General features: G+C 44.1%; 1 protein-coding gene across 3 annotated transcripts in view; it reads left to right on the forward strand.

The window, feature by feature from the left end:
• The window catches only part of LOC112254745 (serine/threonine-protein phosphatase 6 regulatory ankyrin repeat subunit C), a 45,682-nt gene that overhangs the window by 14,030 nt on the left and 12,363 nt on the right, over positions 1 to 19,289 (forward strand). The window contains exons 9-27 of one of the 3 annotated variants that reach the window (XM_024427545.2): positions 666 to 744; positions 1,038 to 1,152; positions 3,452 to 3,534; positions 3,770 to 3,887; positions 3,993 to 4,061; positions 4,192 to 4,332; positions 4,414 to 4,473; positions 4,941 to 5,052; positions 5,575 to 5,646; positions 5,974 to 6,175; positions 6,345 to 6,432; positions 6,597 to 6,714; positions 6,985 to 7,204; positions 7,346 to 7,433; positions 9,314 to 9,397; positions 9,535 to 9,680; positions 9,924 to 10,006; positions 14,891 to 14,973; positions 15,205 to 15,296. In XM_024427545.2, the coding sequence (XP_024283313.1) occupies positions 666 to 744; positions 1,038 to 1,152; positions 3,452 to 3,534; positions 3,770 to 3,887; positions 3,993 to 4,061; positions 4,192 to 4,332; positions 4,414 to 4,473; positions 4,941 to 5,052; positions 5,575 to 5,646; positions 5,974 to 6,175; positions 6,345 to 6,432; positions 6,597 to 6,714; positions 6,985 to 7,204; positions 7,346 to 7,433; positions 9,314 to 9,397; positions 9,535 to 9,680; positions 9,924 to 10,006; positions 14,891 to 14,973; positions 15,205 to 15,296 (2,053 nt within the window). Of the gene's footprint in view, positions 1 to 665; positions 745 to 1,037; positions 1,153 to 3,451; positions 3,535 to 3,769; positions 3,888 to 3,992; positions 4,062 to 4,191; positions 4,333 to 4,413; positions 4,474 to 4,940; positions 5,053 to 5,574; positions 5,647 to 5,973; positions 6,176 to 6,344; positions 6,433 to 6,596; positions 6,715 to 6,984; positions 7,205 to 7,345; positions 7,434 to 9,313; positions 9,398 to 9,534; positions 9,681 to 9,923; positions 10,007 to 14,890; positions 14,974 to 15,204; positions 15,353 to 19,289 lie in introns of all 3 variants that reach the window. The other 2 variants (XM_024427546.2, XM_042324573.1) reach the window with 2 other exon arrangements.

Raw genomic sequence — 19,289 nt, forward strand, 5'->3', positions numbered from 1 at the left:
AAACTTGGATTAGCTAACACAACGTACCATTGGAACACAGGCGTGATGGTTGCTGATAATGGGTCTCTGTACGCGGGTAGTGTATATGCACAAGCACAATGTGTACAAAACATTAGGAACACCTGCTCTTACTATGACATGGACTAACCATTTGAAAGCTAAGATCCCTTATTGATGTCACTTGTTAAATCCTCTTCAATCAATGTAGATGATGGGGAGACAAGTTTAAAAAAGGATTTTTAAGCCATGAGACATGTATGGGTGCCATTCAGAGGGTGAATGGGCAAGACATAAGATTTAACTGCCTTAGAACTTTGTAGGGTAGTAGGTGTCAGCAAGGCACAACGTTTTTTTTTTCACGCTATGTATCAAGAATGGTCCACCGTCCCAAATGTCCTCCAGCCTACTTGACACAATTGTGGGAAGCATTGGAATCAACATGGGCCAGCATCTTTCTGGAACACTTTTGACACCTTGTAGAATCCATGCCCCAACAAAATGAGGCTCTTCTGAGAGCAAAAGGGGGTGCAACTCAATATTAGTACATTATATGTGTGTATATGTAATGCCGTTTGGGACGCGGTCTTAGTCAACAGAGGTTTAAGATAATTTAATTATTCACCTAACAATGAACTGTTTTTGTGCATTCTCTTTTTCTCTCACAGAGTAAAGAAGGGAAGAGTCCTTTGCACATGGCCGCTATTCACGGGCGCTTCACTCGCTCCCAAATCCTTATCCAAAACGGTAACCACACACACACATCCAAAATAATTGTAATATTTGCAATATTATAAAAATGAATACAACATTATCACACACTACACAGTGATAGGGTGTTTGTGAAAAGTGCCTGCAGTATTTTGGGTAACAAACTTCTATTGAAGTGCACCACCCAAACATACCCAACACTCATCCCCACCAGCCCATAGCAACCACCAACTCCAACAGCCACATAGCTTCTCATAGCTGTGTCAAAAACAGTATTGTGCAATTCTCCTCTCTGTCCCGACCACATCCCCTCTCTTCTCTGTGTGCAGGTGGGGAGATTGACTGTGTAGATAAATATGGCAATACTCCTCTTCACGTTGCTGCTAAGCACGGCCACGAGCTGCTGATCAGCACCCTGATGACTAATGGTGCTGACACAGCCAGGTGAGAGAGACACACACGCACACACACAATCAGGTGAGTGACGGAACAGACACAGAACTCCACTGTAGACGTTCTTTATGACAAAAACAGAATGTCTCTTCTGAATGTCAGAGGATCAGCTCTCACATTACTTATGCAACATAATGGACCTCTCAACAAAATAGCAGCAAAACTCAAATCTCTCCTACACTGAACAAAAATATAAACGCATGTAAATTGTTGGCCCCACTTCATGAGCTGAGCTGAGCTTTTCTCAAAAATGTTGTGCACAACTTTTGTTTACATACATGTTGGTGAGCATTTCTCCTTTGCCAAGCGAATCCATCCACCTGACAGGTGTGGAATATCAAGAAGCTGATTAAACAACATGATTAAAGGTCACTCTATAATGTGCTGTTTTGTCACACAACACAATGCCAATGTGTTGTCTCAAGTTTGGAGGGAGCGTGCAGTTGGCATGCTGACAGCAGGAATGTTAATCAGACCTGTTGCCAGAAAATTGAATGTTCTTTTCTCTACCGTAAGTTGCCACCAACATAAATTTAGAGACTTATGGCAGCACGTCCAACCAGCCTCACAACTGCAGACCACGTGTATGGCGGCATGTGGGCGAGTGGTTTACTGATGTCCACGTTGTCAAGAGTGCCCCGTGGTGGGGTTATGGTATGGGCAGGCATAAGCTACTGACAACAAACACAATTACATTTTATCGATGGCAATTTGAATGCACAGAAATATTGTGACGAGATCCTAAGGCCCATTGTGAGGTCCATTTCTTTTAAGGTTTCTGTGTCCAACAGGAGCATATCTGTATTCCCAGTCGTGAAATCCATAGATTCGGGCCTAATGAATTGATTTCTATTGACTTATTTCCTCATATGAACTTAAACGCAGTAAAATCTTTGTAATTATTGCATGTTTCGTTTATACAGCGTCTCTGGAAAGTATTCAGATCCCTTGACTTTTTCTATATTTTGTTAGGTTACAGCATTATTCTAAAATTGATTAAATCATTTTTTACTCTCAAGCTACATAAAATACCCCATCATTACAAAGCAAAAACTGTTCTTTATATTTTTCTTGCTAATATATAAAATAAAATATATTTTTTTTACATAAGTATTCAGACCCTTAACTGAGAACTTTCTTGAAGCACCTTTGACAGCAATTACAGCCTCGAGTCTTCTTGGGTGTATGACGATACTACAAGCTTGGCACACGTGTATTTGGGGAGTTTCTCCCATTATTCTCTGAAGATTCTCTCAAGCTCTGTCAGGTGCAGTAACGCTCCCCATCCAACATCTATTTTCAGGTCTCTCGAGTTGTTAGATCGGGTTCAAGTCTTGGCTCTGGCCACTCAAGGACATTCAGAGACTTGTCCTGAAGCCACTCCTGTGTTGTCTTGGCTGTGAGCTTAGGGTTGTTGTCCTTTTGGAAGGTGAACCTTCGCCCCAGTCTGAGGTCTGGAGTGCTCTGGAGCAGGTTTTCATCAAGGATCTCTCTGTACTTGATCCTGACTAGTCTCCCAGTCTCTGAAACAAATCCCCACAGCATGAGGCTGCCACCACCATGCTTAACTGTAGGGATTGTGCCAGGTTTCCTCCAGACGTGAAGCTTCGCATTCAGGCCAAGGAGTTCAATCTTGGTTTCACCAGAGAATCTTGTTTCTCATGTTCTGCGTCCTTTTGGCAAACAAGCGGGCTGTCGTGCCTTTTACTGAGGAGTGGCTTTCGTCTGGCCACTCTTCCATAGAGGCCTGATTGGTTCAAATCTGTCTCGGAGCTCTACAGACAATTCCTTCGACCTCATGGCTTGTCTTTTGCTCTGACATGGATTGTCAACTGTGGGACCTTACATAGACAGGTGTGTGCCTTTCCAAATCATGTCCAATTATTTGAATTTATCACAGATGGACTCCAATCAAGTTGTAGAAGCAATTCGAGGATGATCACTGGAAACAGGATGCACCCGAGCTCAGTTTCGAATCTCATAGCAAAGGGTCTGAATACTTATATAAATAAGGTATTTCTGTTTTTTGTTTACATGTATGCTAAAATTTCTATACCTGTTTTCGCATTATGGAGTATTGTGTGTAGATTGCTGAGGAAATGGTTGTATTTAATCCATTTTAGAATAAGGCTGTAACGTAACAAAATGTGGAAAAAGTCAAGGGGTCTGAATACTTTCCAAAGGAACTGTGTTTTTGTTCATTGTGTGTTACATTTTTGAGAAGCTGCTGTCAGCACTATCTCCTTCCCGGTCTCATATATTCCTCTATCGCTCTCCTTGCTCTCTCTAGGCAAGGGATTAATGGGATGTTTCCATTGCATTTGGCTGTGCTCTACGGGTTTTCAGACTGTTGTCGCAAGTTACTCTCCTCAGGTAAGCCTTTAGACACAGCCATGGAAACTGTATGATTGAAACTAATCAAGTTTCATGGAGGTGTACATTAAAATTGACCCAAGTAGTGCTCTATCAGATAGAATGTGAGAGGGCATTTACATACAACACATTCTTTAACTTCTTGCTTTTCCTCATTCAGTGTCATGTTAGGAAACAGACCAATGTGGTCACCACGTATGACATCACTTCCCGTTTTGTGTTGTGCTTTCTGCAGGTCAGCTGTACAGCATTGTATCATCTCTGAGCAACGAGCACGTGCTGTCAGCCGGGTTTGACATAAACACCCCAGACAGCTCTGGGAGGACCTGCCTGCACGCCGCTGCCTCTGGAGGGTGAGCGCGCGTACCCGCGCACACACATTTTGAATGAAGAGTGAGCTTTTTGGTAGTGGTTGTAAAATTGTTTCATTTGTATTTCTGTTCTCTCTTTGATGGCAGAAACGTTGAATGTCTTAACTTGCTGTTGAGCAGTGGTGCCGACTTGAGTAACAAGGACACATTGGGAAGGTGTGGTCTCATTCTAGAATTCAACAAATGTGTTTTTCCCCGCAATGTTTTTGTCATTCAGTGAATTCTATTTAATTCTCTTCTCCTGTGAGTGTGACTTCTCCTCTCTCTCTCCCATCTCCCATGGCAGAGCTCCTTTGCACTACGCTGCGGCGAATGGGAGCTACCAGTGCACGGTTTCCCTGGTGAGTGCTGGTGCCGAGGTGAACGAGCTGGACCAGAAAGGCTGCAGCCCCCTGCACTATGCCGCTGCCTCGCAGACCTTCCGCCGGTGAGACACACAGATAACACACACAGGGGGGGCTAAACGATACCAGACCAAAATTTGACTGACATCTTGTTTTTGTTTCAGAGTGGACAGACATTACTCAGTTGGACACCATAGTGAGGAGAGGGCCAAGGAGGCCTTTTTGTAAGTCCCATACCATGACAGGGTAGCCTAGTGGTTAGAGCGTTGGACTAGTAACCGGAAGGTTGCAAGTTCAAATCCCCGAGCGGACAAGGTACAAATCTCTCCTTCTGCCCCTGAACAGGCTGTCATTGAAAATAAGAATTTGTTCTTAACTGACTTGCCTAGTTAAATAAAGGTAAAAAAAAAAAAAAATTAGAATTTAGTCTGCATGTCTTATGTTTGATAGAAACAATCTAATCTAATCAATCTAACCAAGCCCTAACATTTTGCTTTCTCAGAAGATGGGAACCATTTAGAAATGTATTATTTTTGGCAATGGTTTGCAGTTAAGGTTAACCTGCCCATGTATTTGACGGCTTGTTGATTGACCTTTCACCGTTATTCTCTGTGTTAATGTAGTTGTGTATCCAACAGTTTGTTGGTTGACATAACCAACATGTCTGTCCTCTCCCCCTTTGTATGTGTAGTTGTTTAGAGTATCTGCTGGATAATGGGGCTGACCCAGCTCTGAGGAACACCAAGGGTTACAGCGCAGTCCACTATGCAGCAGCCCACGGAAACAAGCAGAACCTGGAGCTGGTGAGTCAGTAGGAGGAGGGACTACCAGTGTGTGCGTGCTACAGACATACAGGGAAAGATGAGACCGAATCATGGTGTCTTTTCAATAGTGGCTTACCCTCCTAGTCTTCGTCTGCACTATGAAACAACAGGACAAGTGACTGCAAAGTCCTAGTAGACATCCAACCATATTGCGTTCACTAGGCTGTTGATTTCAGATCTGTCCAGATAAAGAAGAGGAAAAGACATCAATTTAGAGTATTGAGATGCATCCAAAGTTGAACTTCAAAATGGTTCTGAAATGTAAGGCTTTGGAACTGGTAATGGCCTTTGTAATTAAGTTGTCTTTTCAGCCACCCCTTTTTAAGAGTTGAGATTGGCTGTTGGTAAAGTGTCGGTACAGCATTTACTGTTGCTTCCTCTTCAGAGGGATAAACTCAGATGAATGTGTACCGTTTTCTGGCTTCCTTTGGGAAGTGCAGTGATCTTAGTAAATGGTATGTACAGGTTGCAAACTCTTCCCTTTGTCCCTCTGTTCCCCAGCTCTTGGAGATGTCTTTCAACTGTCTGGGAGATGTGGAGAGCAGTGTTCCAGTTAGCCCTTTGCACTTAGCCGTGAGTACAGTACAGCCGCTTAGCCTCGTTTCCTCTGGCCCGACGTTCCGTTTCATTGTACTGTCTATTGGTTTAACTTCTGATTAGCCTGTTACATTAGTTTTATTACGGCCCTCTCTTTGTTCTACAGTGCCAGTTCAAAGTTGGAGTGAACTATCCATGTAACACAGTCACCCAATTCATTGACACATTTATCAGCATGACCCCCATTCTCACACTGTTATGAGGGGCTGGTTTTGAAGTTGGAGTGAAATAAATATCCCATTAACACAGTGACCCACTGCCATTCTCACAGTCTGGTATTCCCTGCCCTTTTCCCTCATCCAGGCGTATAATGGTCACTGTGAGGCTTTGGGGGTGTTGTCTGAGACGCTGGTGAGTCTGGATGTTCGGGATGCAGGGGGGCACACCGCCCTCTACCTGGCAGCGCAGCGGGGACATGCTCAGTGCGTGGAGGTACTGCTGTCCCACGGGGCCTCCTGCCACCTCAAGGAGCGCCGCCGCAAGTGGACCCCGCTTCATGTCGCAGGTGTGTGTGTATGTTGCACTCTATTGGGTGGTTGTTAGATTCTGATCCTCTTGGTGTTTGTATATGTTTGAGCACATGTTCATATTTTCACTCCTCTCTGTGTTGCGTTCTCTGCTCTTCATTGTATGTGCTTGTCTCAAAATTTGACTGTCTCCGTCACCTCCTCCAGCTTCCAACGGCCAAACAGACTGTCTGCTCATGCTGGTCAACCGAGGAGAGAAGGCTGACGTCATCGATATCGTCGACATACAGGGACAGTGAGTGACTCATTAATTTATTGAACATTATGTGCACCCACTAGAATGAAAGGACAGAGGATTTTCTAGTTTCCTACAATGTCAGCTTTTCTTTTTTTTTTCTTTTTTTACAATGCTCTAGTAGAGTGTTCCCTGTTTAACCTTGTGTGTGTGCGTGTGTGCAGGACGGCTCTGATGCTGGCAGCTCTGGGTAGTCACACTGACTGTGTCCACATCTTGCTGGAGAAGGGAGCCGGGGCTGACACCGCTGACAAGAGAGGCCGCACTGCTCTACACAGAGCTGTGAGTTTCTCCACCATGTGTATATAATGTCTTACCTTGCCCAACCTACTGTGGTGGTTCGAAACACTTATGCCTTTCATCTGTTCTTCTCTTGCGCTCTCTCCGTCTCGCGGCGCTCTCTCCGTCTCGCGGCGCTCTCTCCGTCTCGCGGCGCTCTCTCCGTCTCGCGGCGCTCTCTCTCTTCTGTTTCCTTTCCATTTTCTCCTTCTGTCCTTCCTTCCTCTTGGCAGTGTTGGGTTCATCCTCTAACTGTTTTGTCTCTTCCTCCAGGCGGCGATGGGCTGTGAGGACTGTGTGTCGGCCCTGCTCGAGCACGGGGCCTCTGCTCTGTGCAGGGAGTCCCGGGGACGCACACCCCTGCACCTGGCCTCCTCCTGCGGCCACATGGAGCTCCTGCGCAGCCTGCTGCAGGGTGCCACAAGCACCGACCCCCTGGACTCCTTGTTGGACTACAGCGGATACACCCCCGCCCACTGGGCAGCCTACCACGGTGAGACACGCCTTCATGGAGGGGCTACAAATAACCCTGGTGAATAACTCACAAAGTATAGGATTTGGCTTTCTGGCATGGAGAGAACTCGTTGCTCCTAAACTGTGAACCGTTGTCTGACTCATCTTTTTTCTCTTTCAGGGCACGAGGACTGTTTGGATGTTTTTCTTGACCACAAACCTTTTAGCATACAGGAAGGAAACCCCTTCACCCCATTGCACTGTGCTCTGTGAGTACCACAACTGGTTCCCCCTGCCTTTCTAGGTAGTGCTGGGTGATTAACTGAAATGTTGCTAATTTATCCACCAACATCTGTTCAATTATTTTAATTCCATTTAGTTTTTTTTCTGTGAGCTCAATGTGCATTTTCTCACTGCAGTTTCTCTTTTAGAAATCAGATCAAACCTGGACTGTGCACAGTAGTAGGGAGTTGTAGTTTCCAACAGGCCAGTATTCAACATTAGTGGTCACCAACCGGTCAATCACGATAGACTGGTCAATCTTCAAGGCATTCCTAGTCAATCACGATAGACTGGTCGATCTTCAAGGCATTCAATCACACCAAACATTTGTGTAGAAAAGCTGACGATAAAGCCATCAGCTCTTTTTTTCCCTTCTCTTTTCCGTGTTGGGATGTTGGCTGGAGGTGTATTTCAGTCAGAAGCCCTGTGCACCGGGTAGGCAAAGTGTTCCCATTTTGAACTATTTGATTTGTCTGAAAAGACAAACTCCGCCTACCTGGATGACCGGGAGATCTGTGGCTAGATTGAGTGCACCTACTCAATCGGACAGGCATAGTGATTTGAGCTACCTGCAGCTTCCACGGCCACAGCAAAGTTTGATACTAGCCTACGTAAGATTTAATAACTTTTCAAACCATGACCACAGAAAGACTGTCAAAGATTACAGCAAAGAGCTGCTGTTTTTATGTGTGAGTTCATGTTTAAGTTTGTATTCATCACTGTCAGCACTTTGTATTCAACACTATTACAAACACAGCGTGCTTCTCTCTCTACTGCCACTCGCACTGCAATGAATGAGTAGCCAAGTCTATCGATAGCCCTGCATTTGTATTATTATTAGCAGCTATTTTAATATGGAGGAGAATTTCACTTTCCCTGGTCATAGGAATAATATGAATTTGTGCATGAGGCAGATGCAGTGCGACTTCAGTTTGAACATCAGGTGGTAGACGGTGTCCCCTCTCTCTGATCAGTCTCAACCAGAGGAAAGGAAGAAAGAGCAGGGACCGTGAGAGGTGGACCCTCTGCTGTTCTCTCCCTCACTCCACTGAGACTAATGCCTGTTCAAAACAACTGTGAATTCTGACATTTCCGACTTATGTGCGTTAAAGACACCTTGGAACTATAGGGGGAAAAACGAGATCCGACTGGGAAAAATCGGTTTGAATGGTCATCCAACTCGGAAACTCTGGCATCTTTCTAGAACTCCGACTTTCTGACCTGAAGTTCACAGACATCTTGATTTGGCCTCCTTTTTTCAGAGTTCCCAGTTGTTTTAAAAGCACCATGACCATGAGATGCAGGTACCATCAGTCCAGTCAAATAAAAAAGCTAATTATTTTAATTTATGCTCAGCTGTGCCTCGCAAGTGCTTCACCAACTGATCTATTTTGTTATCAAAACTTGAGATTTGGATGTGTACTTTTGGGGGTACTGGAGGACCGGAGTTGGGAAACTGTAAGTGATTGATAGTTGGTATTCAGCAGTCTCAAAAGTATGCCTTATTTACTTTGAAGAACTACTCAAATAAGATTTTGTCAGACAGCATATACTGCAGCTCTATAGAGGTGAGATGATGACATGGAATTAAATAATAATCATCTTGTAAAATAAATGTAATCTACACAACTGAAATATTTTATTAAAGTCATGTGAATAAATTATGGTAAATAAGTGATCAGTAGTAATGGGCAGTCACTACCATCATAAGACTTATTTATTGTTTTATTCTGTGTTACAGAATTCAACCCACATAATGCCGAGTGCATTTATAATCAAACAGCACTACTTCTGGTTTCTGTATTCCTCTATCAGTTGATCAGCTCTGGCATTGAATCCATCAGGATGTTTTCTTGCTCCTTTCCAGAATAAATGGCCATGATGGTGCTGCTGAACTACTGGTAGAGACCGTTGGAACTCAGATGGTGAACATCAGAGATGCCAAAGGAAGGTGCGTGTCATGTCTATTTTGAGTTTCTTCCTATGCATTTTCGTACGGGGATCTTTCTAGTCTAGTGTATTGCAGCTTGCCATTGTTGCTTACCTGTCTGTCTGCCTGGTTGTGGCTGACCTGGGCTGTGCCTGAAGGACCCCGTTGCACGCAGCTGCCTATTCAGAGAGTGTGGCCGGGCTGCAGCTGGCCCTGGTTCAGGGGGCAGAGGTCAATGCGGTGGACACCACCGGACACTCTGCGTTGATGGTTGCCGCCAACAACGGACAGACTGCAGCCGTCGGTGAGTGACCAGAGATGAGGAAATGTGAACATTGATCCAGTAAATATGAAAACTGAACGTTTAGTCTTATTAGTTTGATATGTCATTTGTTTTATTTTATATTAATTTATTACATGTATTTATGAACTGATAGTGACTATAGCAACTGGAGGAAGCTTGTTGTGGACTGTTCTGCAGCTTAACAACGACGATGATGATGATACTGATGATTGTGTAATTGTTAGAGATGTGTTAACCCAACAGAGGTCCTGCTGCACCAGGCCAAGGCAGACCTGACCCTGCTGGATGTCAACGACAACACCGCCCTTCACCTGGCCTGCAGCAAGGTGGGACCACGCATGCTTGATCGCTCGCTCACTCACTCACTCACAGGCATGAGTACTCAAACGCATGTCAAAACTCAATCTTTAACCAGAGATTATATTTTTATTATTTTTACAATTTGGTGTAATGTGCAAATGACATTTTTTCCCGAATGTATTTATTTTTTGGTCTTTAAGACAACGTTCATTTGCTTTGACCCTGGTGTTTTCATTTTTACAAGTGCATTTCCAGGGCACAAAAAAATGAAACCAAGCCAAGCGTCACACAGTTCTTCTCCATAAATTCCCTTTCCCCTCCGTGTCTCTCTCACTTGCGCTCAGAAATAAATGCCTGTTAAAAACGTATCTAACGGATGGGATACATACTCAAGCTACATTCTCTGGTTGATTCAAATCAAATCAAATTTATTTATATAGCCCTTCGTACATCAGCTGATATCTCAAAGTGCTGTACAGAAACCCAGCCTAAAACCCCAAACAGCAAGCAATGCAGGTGTAGAAGCACGGTGGCTAGGAAAAACTCCCTAGAAAGGCCAAAACCTAGGAAGAAACCTAGAGAGGAACCAGGCTATGTGGGGTGGCCAGTCCTCTTCTGGCTGTGCCGGGTGGAGATTATAACAGAACATGGCCAAGATGTTCAAATGTTCATAAATGACCAGCATGGTCGTATAATAATAAGGCAGAACAGTTGAAACTGGAGCAGCAGCACGGTCAGGTGGACTGGGGACAGCAAGGAGTCATCATGTCAGGTAGTCCTGGGGCATGGTCCTAGGGCTCAGGTCCTCCGAGAGAGAGAAAGAAAGAGAGAATTAGAGAGAGCATATGTGGGGTGGCCAGTCCTCTTCTGGCTGTGCCGGGTGGAGATTATAACAGAACATGGCCAAGATGTTCAAATGTTCATAAATGACCAGCATGGTCGAATAATAATAAGGCAGAACAGTTGGAACTGGAGCAGCAGCACGGCCAGGTGACAGCAAGGAGTCATCATGTCAGGTAGTCCTGGGGCATGGTCCTAGGGCTCAGGTCCTCCGAGAGAGAGAGAGAGAGAGAGAGAGAGAGAGAGAAAGAGAGAATTAGAGAACGCACACTTAGATTCACACAGGACACCGAATAGGACAGGAGAGGTACTCCAGATATAACAAACTGACCCTAGCCCCCCGACACATTAACTACTGCAGCATAAATACTGGAGGCTGAGACAGGAGGGGTCAGGAGACACTGTGGCCCCATCCAAGGACACCCCCAGACAGGGCCAAACAGGAAGGATATAACCCCACCCACTTTGCCAAAGCACAGCCCCCACACCACTAGAGGGATATCTTCAACCACCAACTTACCATCCTGAGAGAAGGCTGAGTATAGCCAGCCATCCACATCCTTATGTCTGAAACACATGCTTCTAGCAAGGGCAATTTTGGGGCTTCACCATGTTTCATTGAAATGTACAGCTGTGTGTCATCCGCATAGCAGTGAAAGTTAACGTTATGTTTTCGAATAACATCCCCAAGAGGTAAAATATATAGTGAAAACAATAGTGGTCCCAAAACGGAACCTTGAGGAACACCGAAATTTACAGTTGATTTGTCAGAGGACAAACCATTCACAGAGACAAACTGATATCTTTCCGACAGATAAGATCTAAACCAGGCCAGAACTTGTCCGTGTAGACCAATTTGGGTTTCCAATCTCTCCAAAAGAATGTGGTGATCGATGGTATCAAAAGCAGCACTAAGGTCTAGGAGCACGAGGACAGATGCAGAGCCTCGGTCCGATGCCATTAAAATGTAATTTACCACCTTCACAAGTGCCGTCTCAGTGCTATGATGGGGTCTAAAACCAGACTGAAGCATTTCGTATACATTGTTTGTCTTCAGGAAGGCAGTAAGTTGCTGCGCAACAGCCTTTTCAAAAAATTTTGAGAGGAATGGAAGATTCGATATAGGCCTATAGTTTTTTATATTTTCTGGGTCAAGGTTTGGCTTTTTCAAGAGAGGCTTTATTACTGCCACTTTTAGTGAGTTTGGTACACATCCGGTGGATAGAGAGCCGTTTATTATGTTCAACATAGGAGGGCCAAGCACAGGAAGCAGCTCTTTCAGTAGTTTAGTTGGAATAGGGTCCAGTATGCAGCTTGAAGGTTTAGAGGCCATGATTATTTTCATCATTGTGTCAACAGATATAGTACTAAAAAACTTGAGCGTCTCTCTTGATCCTAGGTCCTGGGAGAGTTGTGCAGACTCAGGACAACTGAGCTTTGAAGGAATACGCAGATTTAAAGAGGAGTCCGTAATTTGCTTTCTAATAATCATAATATTTTCCTCAAAGAAGTTCATGAATTTATCACTGCTAAAGTGAAAGTCATCCTCTCTTGGGGAATGCTGCTTTTTAGTTAGCTTTGCGACAGTATCAAAAAGGAATTTCGGATTGTTCTTATTTTCCTCAATTAAGTTGGAAAAATAGGATGATCGTGCAACAGTAAGGGCTCTACGGTACTGCACGGTACTGTCTTTCCAAGCTAGTCGGAAGACTTCCAGTTTGGTGTGGCGCCATTTCCGTTCCAATTTTCTGGAAGCTTGCTTCAGAGCTCGGGTATTTTCTGTGTACCAGGGAGCTAGTTTCTTATGAGAAATGTTTTTAGTTTTTAGGGGTGCAACTGCATCTAGGGTATTGCGCAAGGTTAAATTGAGTTCCTCAGTTAGGTGGTTAACTGATTTTTGTCCTCTGGCGTCCTTGGGTAGACAGAGGGAATCTGGAAGGACATCAAGGAATCTTTGTGTTGTCTGTGAATTTATAGCACGACTTTTGATGTTCCTTGGTTGGGGTCTGAGCAGATTATTTGTTGCAATTGCAAACGTAATTGAAGTAGGGAAATATGTTTTCAACAACGAGCTGCCGTTTTGGAATAATTGAGTATGCACACTAATTATTAAATATTAAACTGATTATGGCAGAAGGCCAAGTATGGCATTATTCATTTTTTTTTTACCTTTAATTAACTAGGCAAGTAAGTTAAGAACAAATTCTTATTTACAATGACGGCCTAGAAAAAGGCCTCCTGCGGGGACGAGGGCTGGGATTTAAAATAAAAATAGAGAACAAAACACCCATCACGACAAGAGACAACACTACATGAAGAGAGACCTAAGATGACAACAGCATGGCAGCAAAACATGACAACACAACACAGATCCCAGAAATGTTCCATACACACAAAGTTTACGTCACAATTTTGGGCACAATTTTGGGCATTTCTCCTTTGCCAAGATAATCCATCCACCTGACAGGTGTGAGATATCAAGAAGCTGATTAAACGGCATGTTACTTAAAAGGCCACTACAATGTTCAGTTTTGTCATGCAACACAATGTCACAGATGCCTCATGTTATGAGGGAGTGTGCAATTGGCATGCTGACTGCAGGAATGCCCACCAGAGCTGTTGCCAGAGAATTTAATGTTCATTTCTCTACCATAAGCTGCCTCCGTCTTCGTTTTATAGAATTTGGCAGTAAGTCTAACTGCATACCCACGTGTATGGCATCGTGTGGGTGAGCGGTTTGCTGAGGTCAATGTTGGACAACAAACACTGATGGACAACAAACACAATTCCATTTTATCAATGGCAATTTGATTGCACAAAGATACATGATGAGATCCTGAGGCCCAATGTTGTACCATTCACCTGCTGCCATCATATATTTCAGCATGATAATGCACTACCCCATGTCGCAAGGATCTGTACACAATTCCTGGAAGCTGAAAATGTCCCAGTTCTTCCATGGCCTGCTTACTCACCAGACATGTCACCTGTTGAGCATGTTTGGGATGCTCTGGATTGATGTGTATGACAGCGTGTTCCAGTTCCCGCCAAGATCCAACAACTTCACAGCTATTTTTTATTTTATTTAACTAGGCAAGTCAGTTAAGAAAAAATGCTTAATTACAACGACGGCCTATCAGGGAACAAGGGGTTAACTGCCTTATTCAGGGGCAGAACGACAAATTTTTACCTTGTCAGCTTGGGGATTCGATCCAGCAACCTTCTGGTTACTGGCCCAACGCTCTAACCAGTAGGCCATTGAAGAGGAGGGAGACCGCATTCCACAGGCCACAATCAACAGCCTGATCAACTCAATGCGAAGGAGATGTGTCGCGCTGCATGAGGCAAGTGTTGGTCACACCAGATACTGACTTGTTTTCTGCCCCTGCAGAAATCGAATTAACATAATACAAATATCCCCATTAAATCTGTCAGTTTAAGCTAGAGATATCAGGTTTTTTTGCACTGGATAGGTGTGAATCCGCCACCTATGCAATACTTCTACCTCTGCGGTGAAAGGTGACAGAGCTGGAACGGTGTTTGTCAGACCATGAGAAAATCGGTCTTCTCACAAAATTGTCTGTAGCGTCCGAACAGTTTAGCCTTCACACTGATATGACCCATCTGTGTAAAGGTGAACATGTACTGTACATTTCGGTTGTTTTGCTCTAGGACTCCCACAAGCCTCGCAAGACTCGTCTGGAGGTCCCCCGGTACCAGCCAAACATTTATGGAAGTACTGTATATATGGAGACTGTTTATTAACAAAAATAAAGGGTTAAATACATGTCCAAAAAAAAAAAATATATATATATATATTATATAATGTCTCCTGATCTCAGATATAGGATAGACACTTAAAAACAAACTTCCTTTAGATTTTTTTGGGGGTGGCATCAGAGTACTAGATGTTCCAATCCTAGTGTTTCCCGGCGACAGACTGGTGTAGTGTCCAGGGGGAACTGGTACATCAAGCTGTCTCACGCTACAGGGACAGAAGATAGGCTCCTGCTCTATGGGCCATTCTGGTTTGGACAAGGCTTACTTACTTAATGTGTTTTCTCCGGCAGGCTCATGAGATGTGTGCCCTGTTAATCCTGGGAGAGATCAGCGACCCCTCCCTCATCAATGCAACAAATGGTGCACTGCAAATGTGAGCCATCATCTCAGCTACTCAGCCTTTCATTAATGACACTGTTCAACACTGTAGAAAACCCCAGCTTCAGCTCTCACTCAGCTCTTTCCAACTCTCAAACGGTGTGACTCCTAACTCCAGGGGTTGGGACAAGTTAGTGTTGAAGCTGGGTCTGTTTAACACCGTAATAACCTAGTGATTTGTTTACTCAGGTGGTCTATTGACTGTCTCTCCCCTCTTCCTCCTCAGGCCCCTTCATATCGCTGCGAGGAATGGTCTGGCTACGGTGGTGCAGGTGCTGCTCAGCCGGGGGGCAGCCGTGATGGCTGTTGATGAGGAGGGTGAGTCACCAGTGTCGGTTAGTGAAAAAAGACCAGAGCCCTATCCTACGTACAAGGTAACTTTCATTAACTGAGTTCAACTCGGGATAACCGTTACCACGAAAGTGGCTCACCTTTTAGCCAGGTACATTTCTATGGCAATGAATCCTTCAGAACTAACCTGCTCCAGGGCAGGCTAACTCATGACTAACTCAATTTTCCCTGAATGAAGTGTCCGAGCCGCGAGTTGAGGACCATCATCATCATGCCCTTCATTTGAGGAAGACTACGGATTACAATATTTTGTTAATCAAATGGTTTGTGTGCTAAAAAATTTTTTTAAATACCTAGCACATTTAATAAGAACGGAATGCATTTGAAACTTCACACAGTAAAACTTGTGTATGACTTAATACAATTATTTGGGGGGAAAAAAGGTGCACGTGGATTGATGAGCACACCATTAATGATAAGTCATTTCAAGCTTATTTCACACCATAACTTTTCTTTCATTTTGATTTCGGCACAAATGACAATGTGGCACTGACTCGATCATGGATTGATGTTTCAGCATTGTCTCAATGAAGAGTTTGGCATTCGACTAGCCACATGCATGAGCACCTACAAGCCTGCTAGATTAGCGGCAGGCGGAGGAGCAATATTTACCGTCGTAGTATGGATTTTATTTATATTTTTTATTTTCCATTTATTTAACTAGGCAAGTCAGTTACAAACAGATTCTTATTTTCAATGGCGGCCTAGGACCAGTGAGTTAACGGCCTTGTTCAGGGGCAGGATGACAGATTTGTAACTTTTCAGCTCGGGGATTCAATCTTGCAACCTTTCACTTGCAAGTCCAACGCTATATCCACTAGGCTACCTGCCCGCCTGAGCTGGAATGTGAAGCTAACTGAAGCTGGCTGGCTTTAGAAAACCCTTGCTTCAATTGTAGTATACCCCTCTGGGTGAGGCATAGTCAAAGCCACTGCAGGGCCTGGCTGGGTCGATGCTCTGCCAGATTGAATACTGGCCCAACCAATCAGGCTGGCTTAAAACATATACAGTGTCTTCAGAAAGAATTCATACCCCTTGACTTATTCTACATTTGTTGTGTTACAGCCTGAATTCAACATTCATGAAATGTATTTTCTTTCTCAACCATCAACACTCAATGCCCCATAATGACATAGTGAAAATATGTTTTTAGATTTTTTGGGAAAATGTATTGAAAATAAAAGTTGTCTTGTTTATTTAAGTATTCACACCCCTGAGTCAATACAGTTATAATCACTTTTGGCAGCGATTACAGCTTTGAGTCTTTCTGGGTGAGAATCTTCTAAAGTAGCCTATCACAATATTTTAAAATTCAATCACGGGTTAAACACAAAAGTCACATATTCCGAATTGATCCTTTCAAATTATTTCAGCATGTAGTGTAGTTTATTCGTATTAGTAAGCTACACCAGGGACTAATGTCTTTACACTAGTGGAGCATGTCAGCCATATCCCCGATAAGTGCGCATATTCACTGACTTTATCATTGGGTGAGACAGTGCCACTGGAAAGTTTAGGACAATAATTTCCTCTAGTTTTTATAGTTGGAAGTTTGTCAGTGTCAACAGAATAGCCTACCCTGTCTTTTTTGTAATAGCCTATTATAGATTCTCATAATGTCTCCAGACATGTATAGTGTTGTAGAATTGCATGAAATGTGTTTTTTTTAAAGTACGTTAGATATCTCAAATATGTGTTTTTTAACCTGAGCACTGCTCTATTGCTGCAGCTGCTGAGGGGCCGGTCAGATGGCAGCGAGCAGACTGCGTAGTAGAGATGCTGTACCCAAGGCAACTTGGCTGCAGCCAACTTTTAGCAGCCACAATATTATTTATCATCACATATAACAGTGCCTGTCTTGACTGGAGTAGCCTAGAGAAGCTAGCTAGCTAGGCTAATTCTTGAGGACGTGTGATGTACTTTCTCCGCAACCCCATTCAAATAAAACAGCCTACCTGTTGGTTGCTCGTTGTAGCCTATTCCTCATTAAACTAACTTTGCATTGCATTTAGTGAAGTATAATTCCATTGGCTACAAATTGAGCCTTTTTGTTTGACCAACATAAAATAGCTACACACGTGAAGGCTACCAGTCTTTTTATGGGGCACACGTCATAAAAACGACATTGCAAAGTTTGTTTTATTCAATTTAATAATTTAGAACGTCACGGTATATCCTTGTATGGAACAATGACACAAGGATTGCAGGCTCCCCCTCTCCTTCTCCGTGGCTGACGTGAGTAAGACATTTAAACGTTTTAACCATCGCAAGGCTGCCGGCCCAGACAGCATCCCTAGCCGCATGTACAGACCAGCCGGCTGGTGTGTTTACGGACGTATTCAATCGCTCCCTATCCCAGTCTGCTGTCCCCACATGCTTCAAGATGGCCACCATAGTTCCTGTACCCAAGAAGGCAAAGATAACTGAAATTAAATGACTATCGCCTCGTAGCACTCACTTCTGTCATCATGAAGTGCTTTGAGAGACTAGTCAAGGATCAAATCACCTTACCTGTCACCCTAGACCAACTTCAGTTTGCATACCGCCCCAACAGGTCCACAGACGATGCAATCGCCATCACACTGCACACTGCCCTATCACATCTGGACAAGAGGAATACCTATGTAAGAATACTGTTCATTGACTACAGCTCAGCATTGAACACCATAGTACCTTCCAAGCTCATTAGGCTTGAGGCCCTGGGTCTCAACCCCACCCTGTGCAATTGGGTCCTGGACTTTCTGACGGGCTGCCCCCAAGTGGTAAGGTAGGAAACATCTCTTCTTCGCTGATCCTCAATACTGGGGCCCTACAAGGGTGCGCACTCAGCCCCCCCCCTGTACTGCCTGTTCACCCATGACTGCATGGCCATGCACACCTCCAACTCAATCATCAAGTTTGCAGACGACACAACAGTAGTGGGCTTGATTACCAACAACGACGAGATGCTTACAGGGACAACGACGAGATGCCCCCCCATCGACGGGACAGTAGTGGAGAAGGTGGAAAGCTTCAAGTTCCTCGGCGTACACGTCACGGACCAACTGAAATGGTCCACCCACACAGACAGCGTGGTGAAGAAGGCGCACCTCAGGAGGCTGAAGAAATTTGGCTTGTCACCAAATACTCTGACAAACTTTTACAAATGCACAAAATTGAGAGCATTCTGTCAGGCTGTATCACTGCCTGGTATGGCAACAGCACCGCCCTCAACCGCAGGGCTCTCCAGAGGGTAGTGCGATCTGCACAACGCATCACCGGGGGTAAACTACCTGTCCTCCAGGACACCTACAGCACCCGATGTCACAGGAAGGCCAAAAAGATCATCAAGGACTACAACCACCCGAGCCACTGCCTGTTCACCCCGCTACCATCCAGAAGGCGAGGTCAGCACAGGTGCATCAAAGCTGGGGCCGAGAGATTGAAAAACAGCTTCTATCTCAAGGCCATCAGACTGTTAAACAGCCATCACTAACACAGAGAGGATGCTGCCTACATACAGACTCAAATCATTGACCATTTTAATAAATGGATCACGAGTCACTTTAAATAATGCCACTTTAATAATGTTTACATTTCTTACATTACTCATCTCATATGTGTATATGCCATCTATTGCATCTTGCCTATGCCGCTCGGCCATCGCCCATCCATATATTTATATGTATATATTCTTATTCCATCCCTTTACATTTGTGTATTAGGTAGTTGTTGTGGAATTGTTAGATATTACTGTACTGTCGGAACCTGAAGCACAAGCATTTCGCTACACTCGCATTAACATCTGCTAACCATGTGTATGTGATCAATAACATTTGATTTGATGTCATTTAGAAAAGTAGAAATGTTAAATTTGGCCTATACATTTTTTTGGTCCCAAAAATGAATACTCACCATTATTCGACTACTAACGTCCGTTCAGATATTCAAATAACCATGCACATCCCTAGTTTGTAGTGT

This window comes from Oncorhynchus tshawytscha, linkage group LG07, assembly GCF_018296145.1.
Source record: "Oncorhynchus tshawytscha isolate Ot180627B linkage group LG07, Otsh_v2.0, whole genome shotgun sequence".
NCBI lineage: Eukaryota > Metazoa > Chordata > Actinopteri > Salmoniformes > Salmonidae > Oncorhynchus > Oncorhynchus tshawytscha.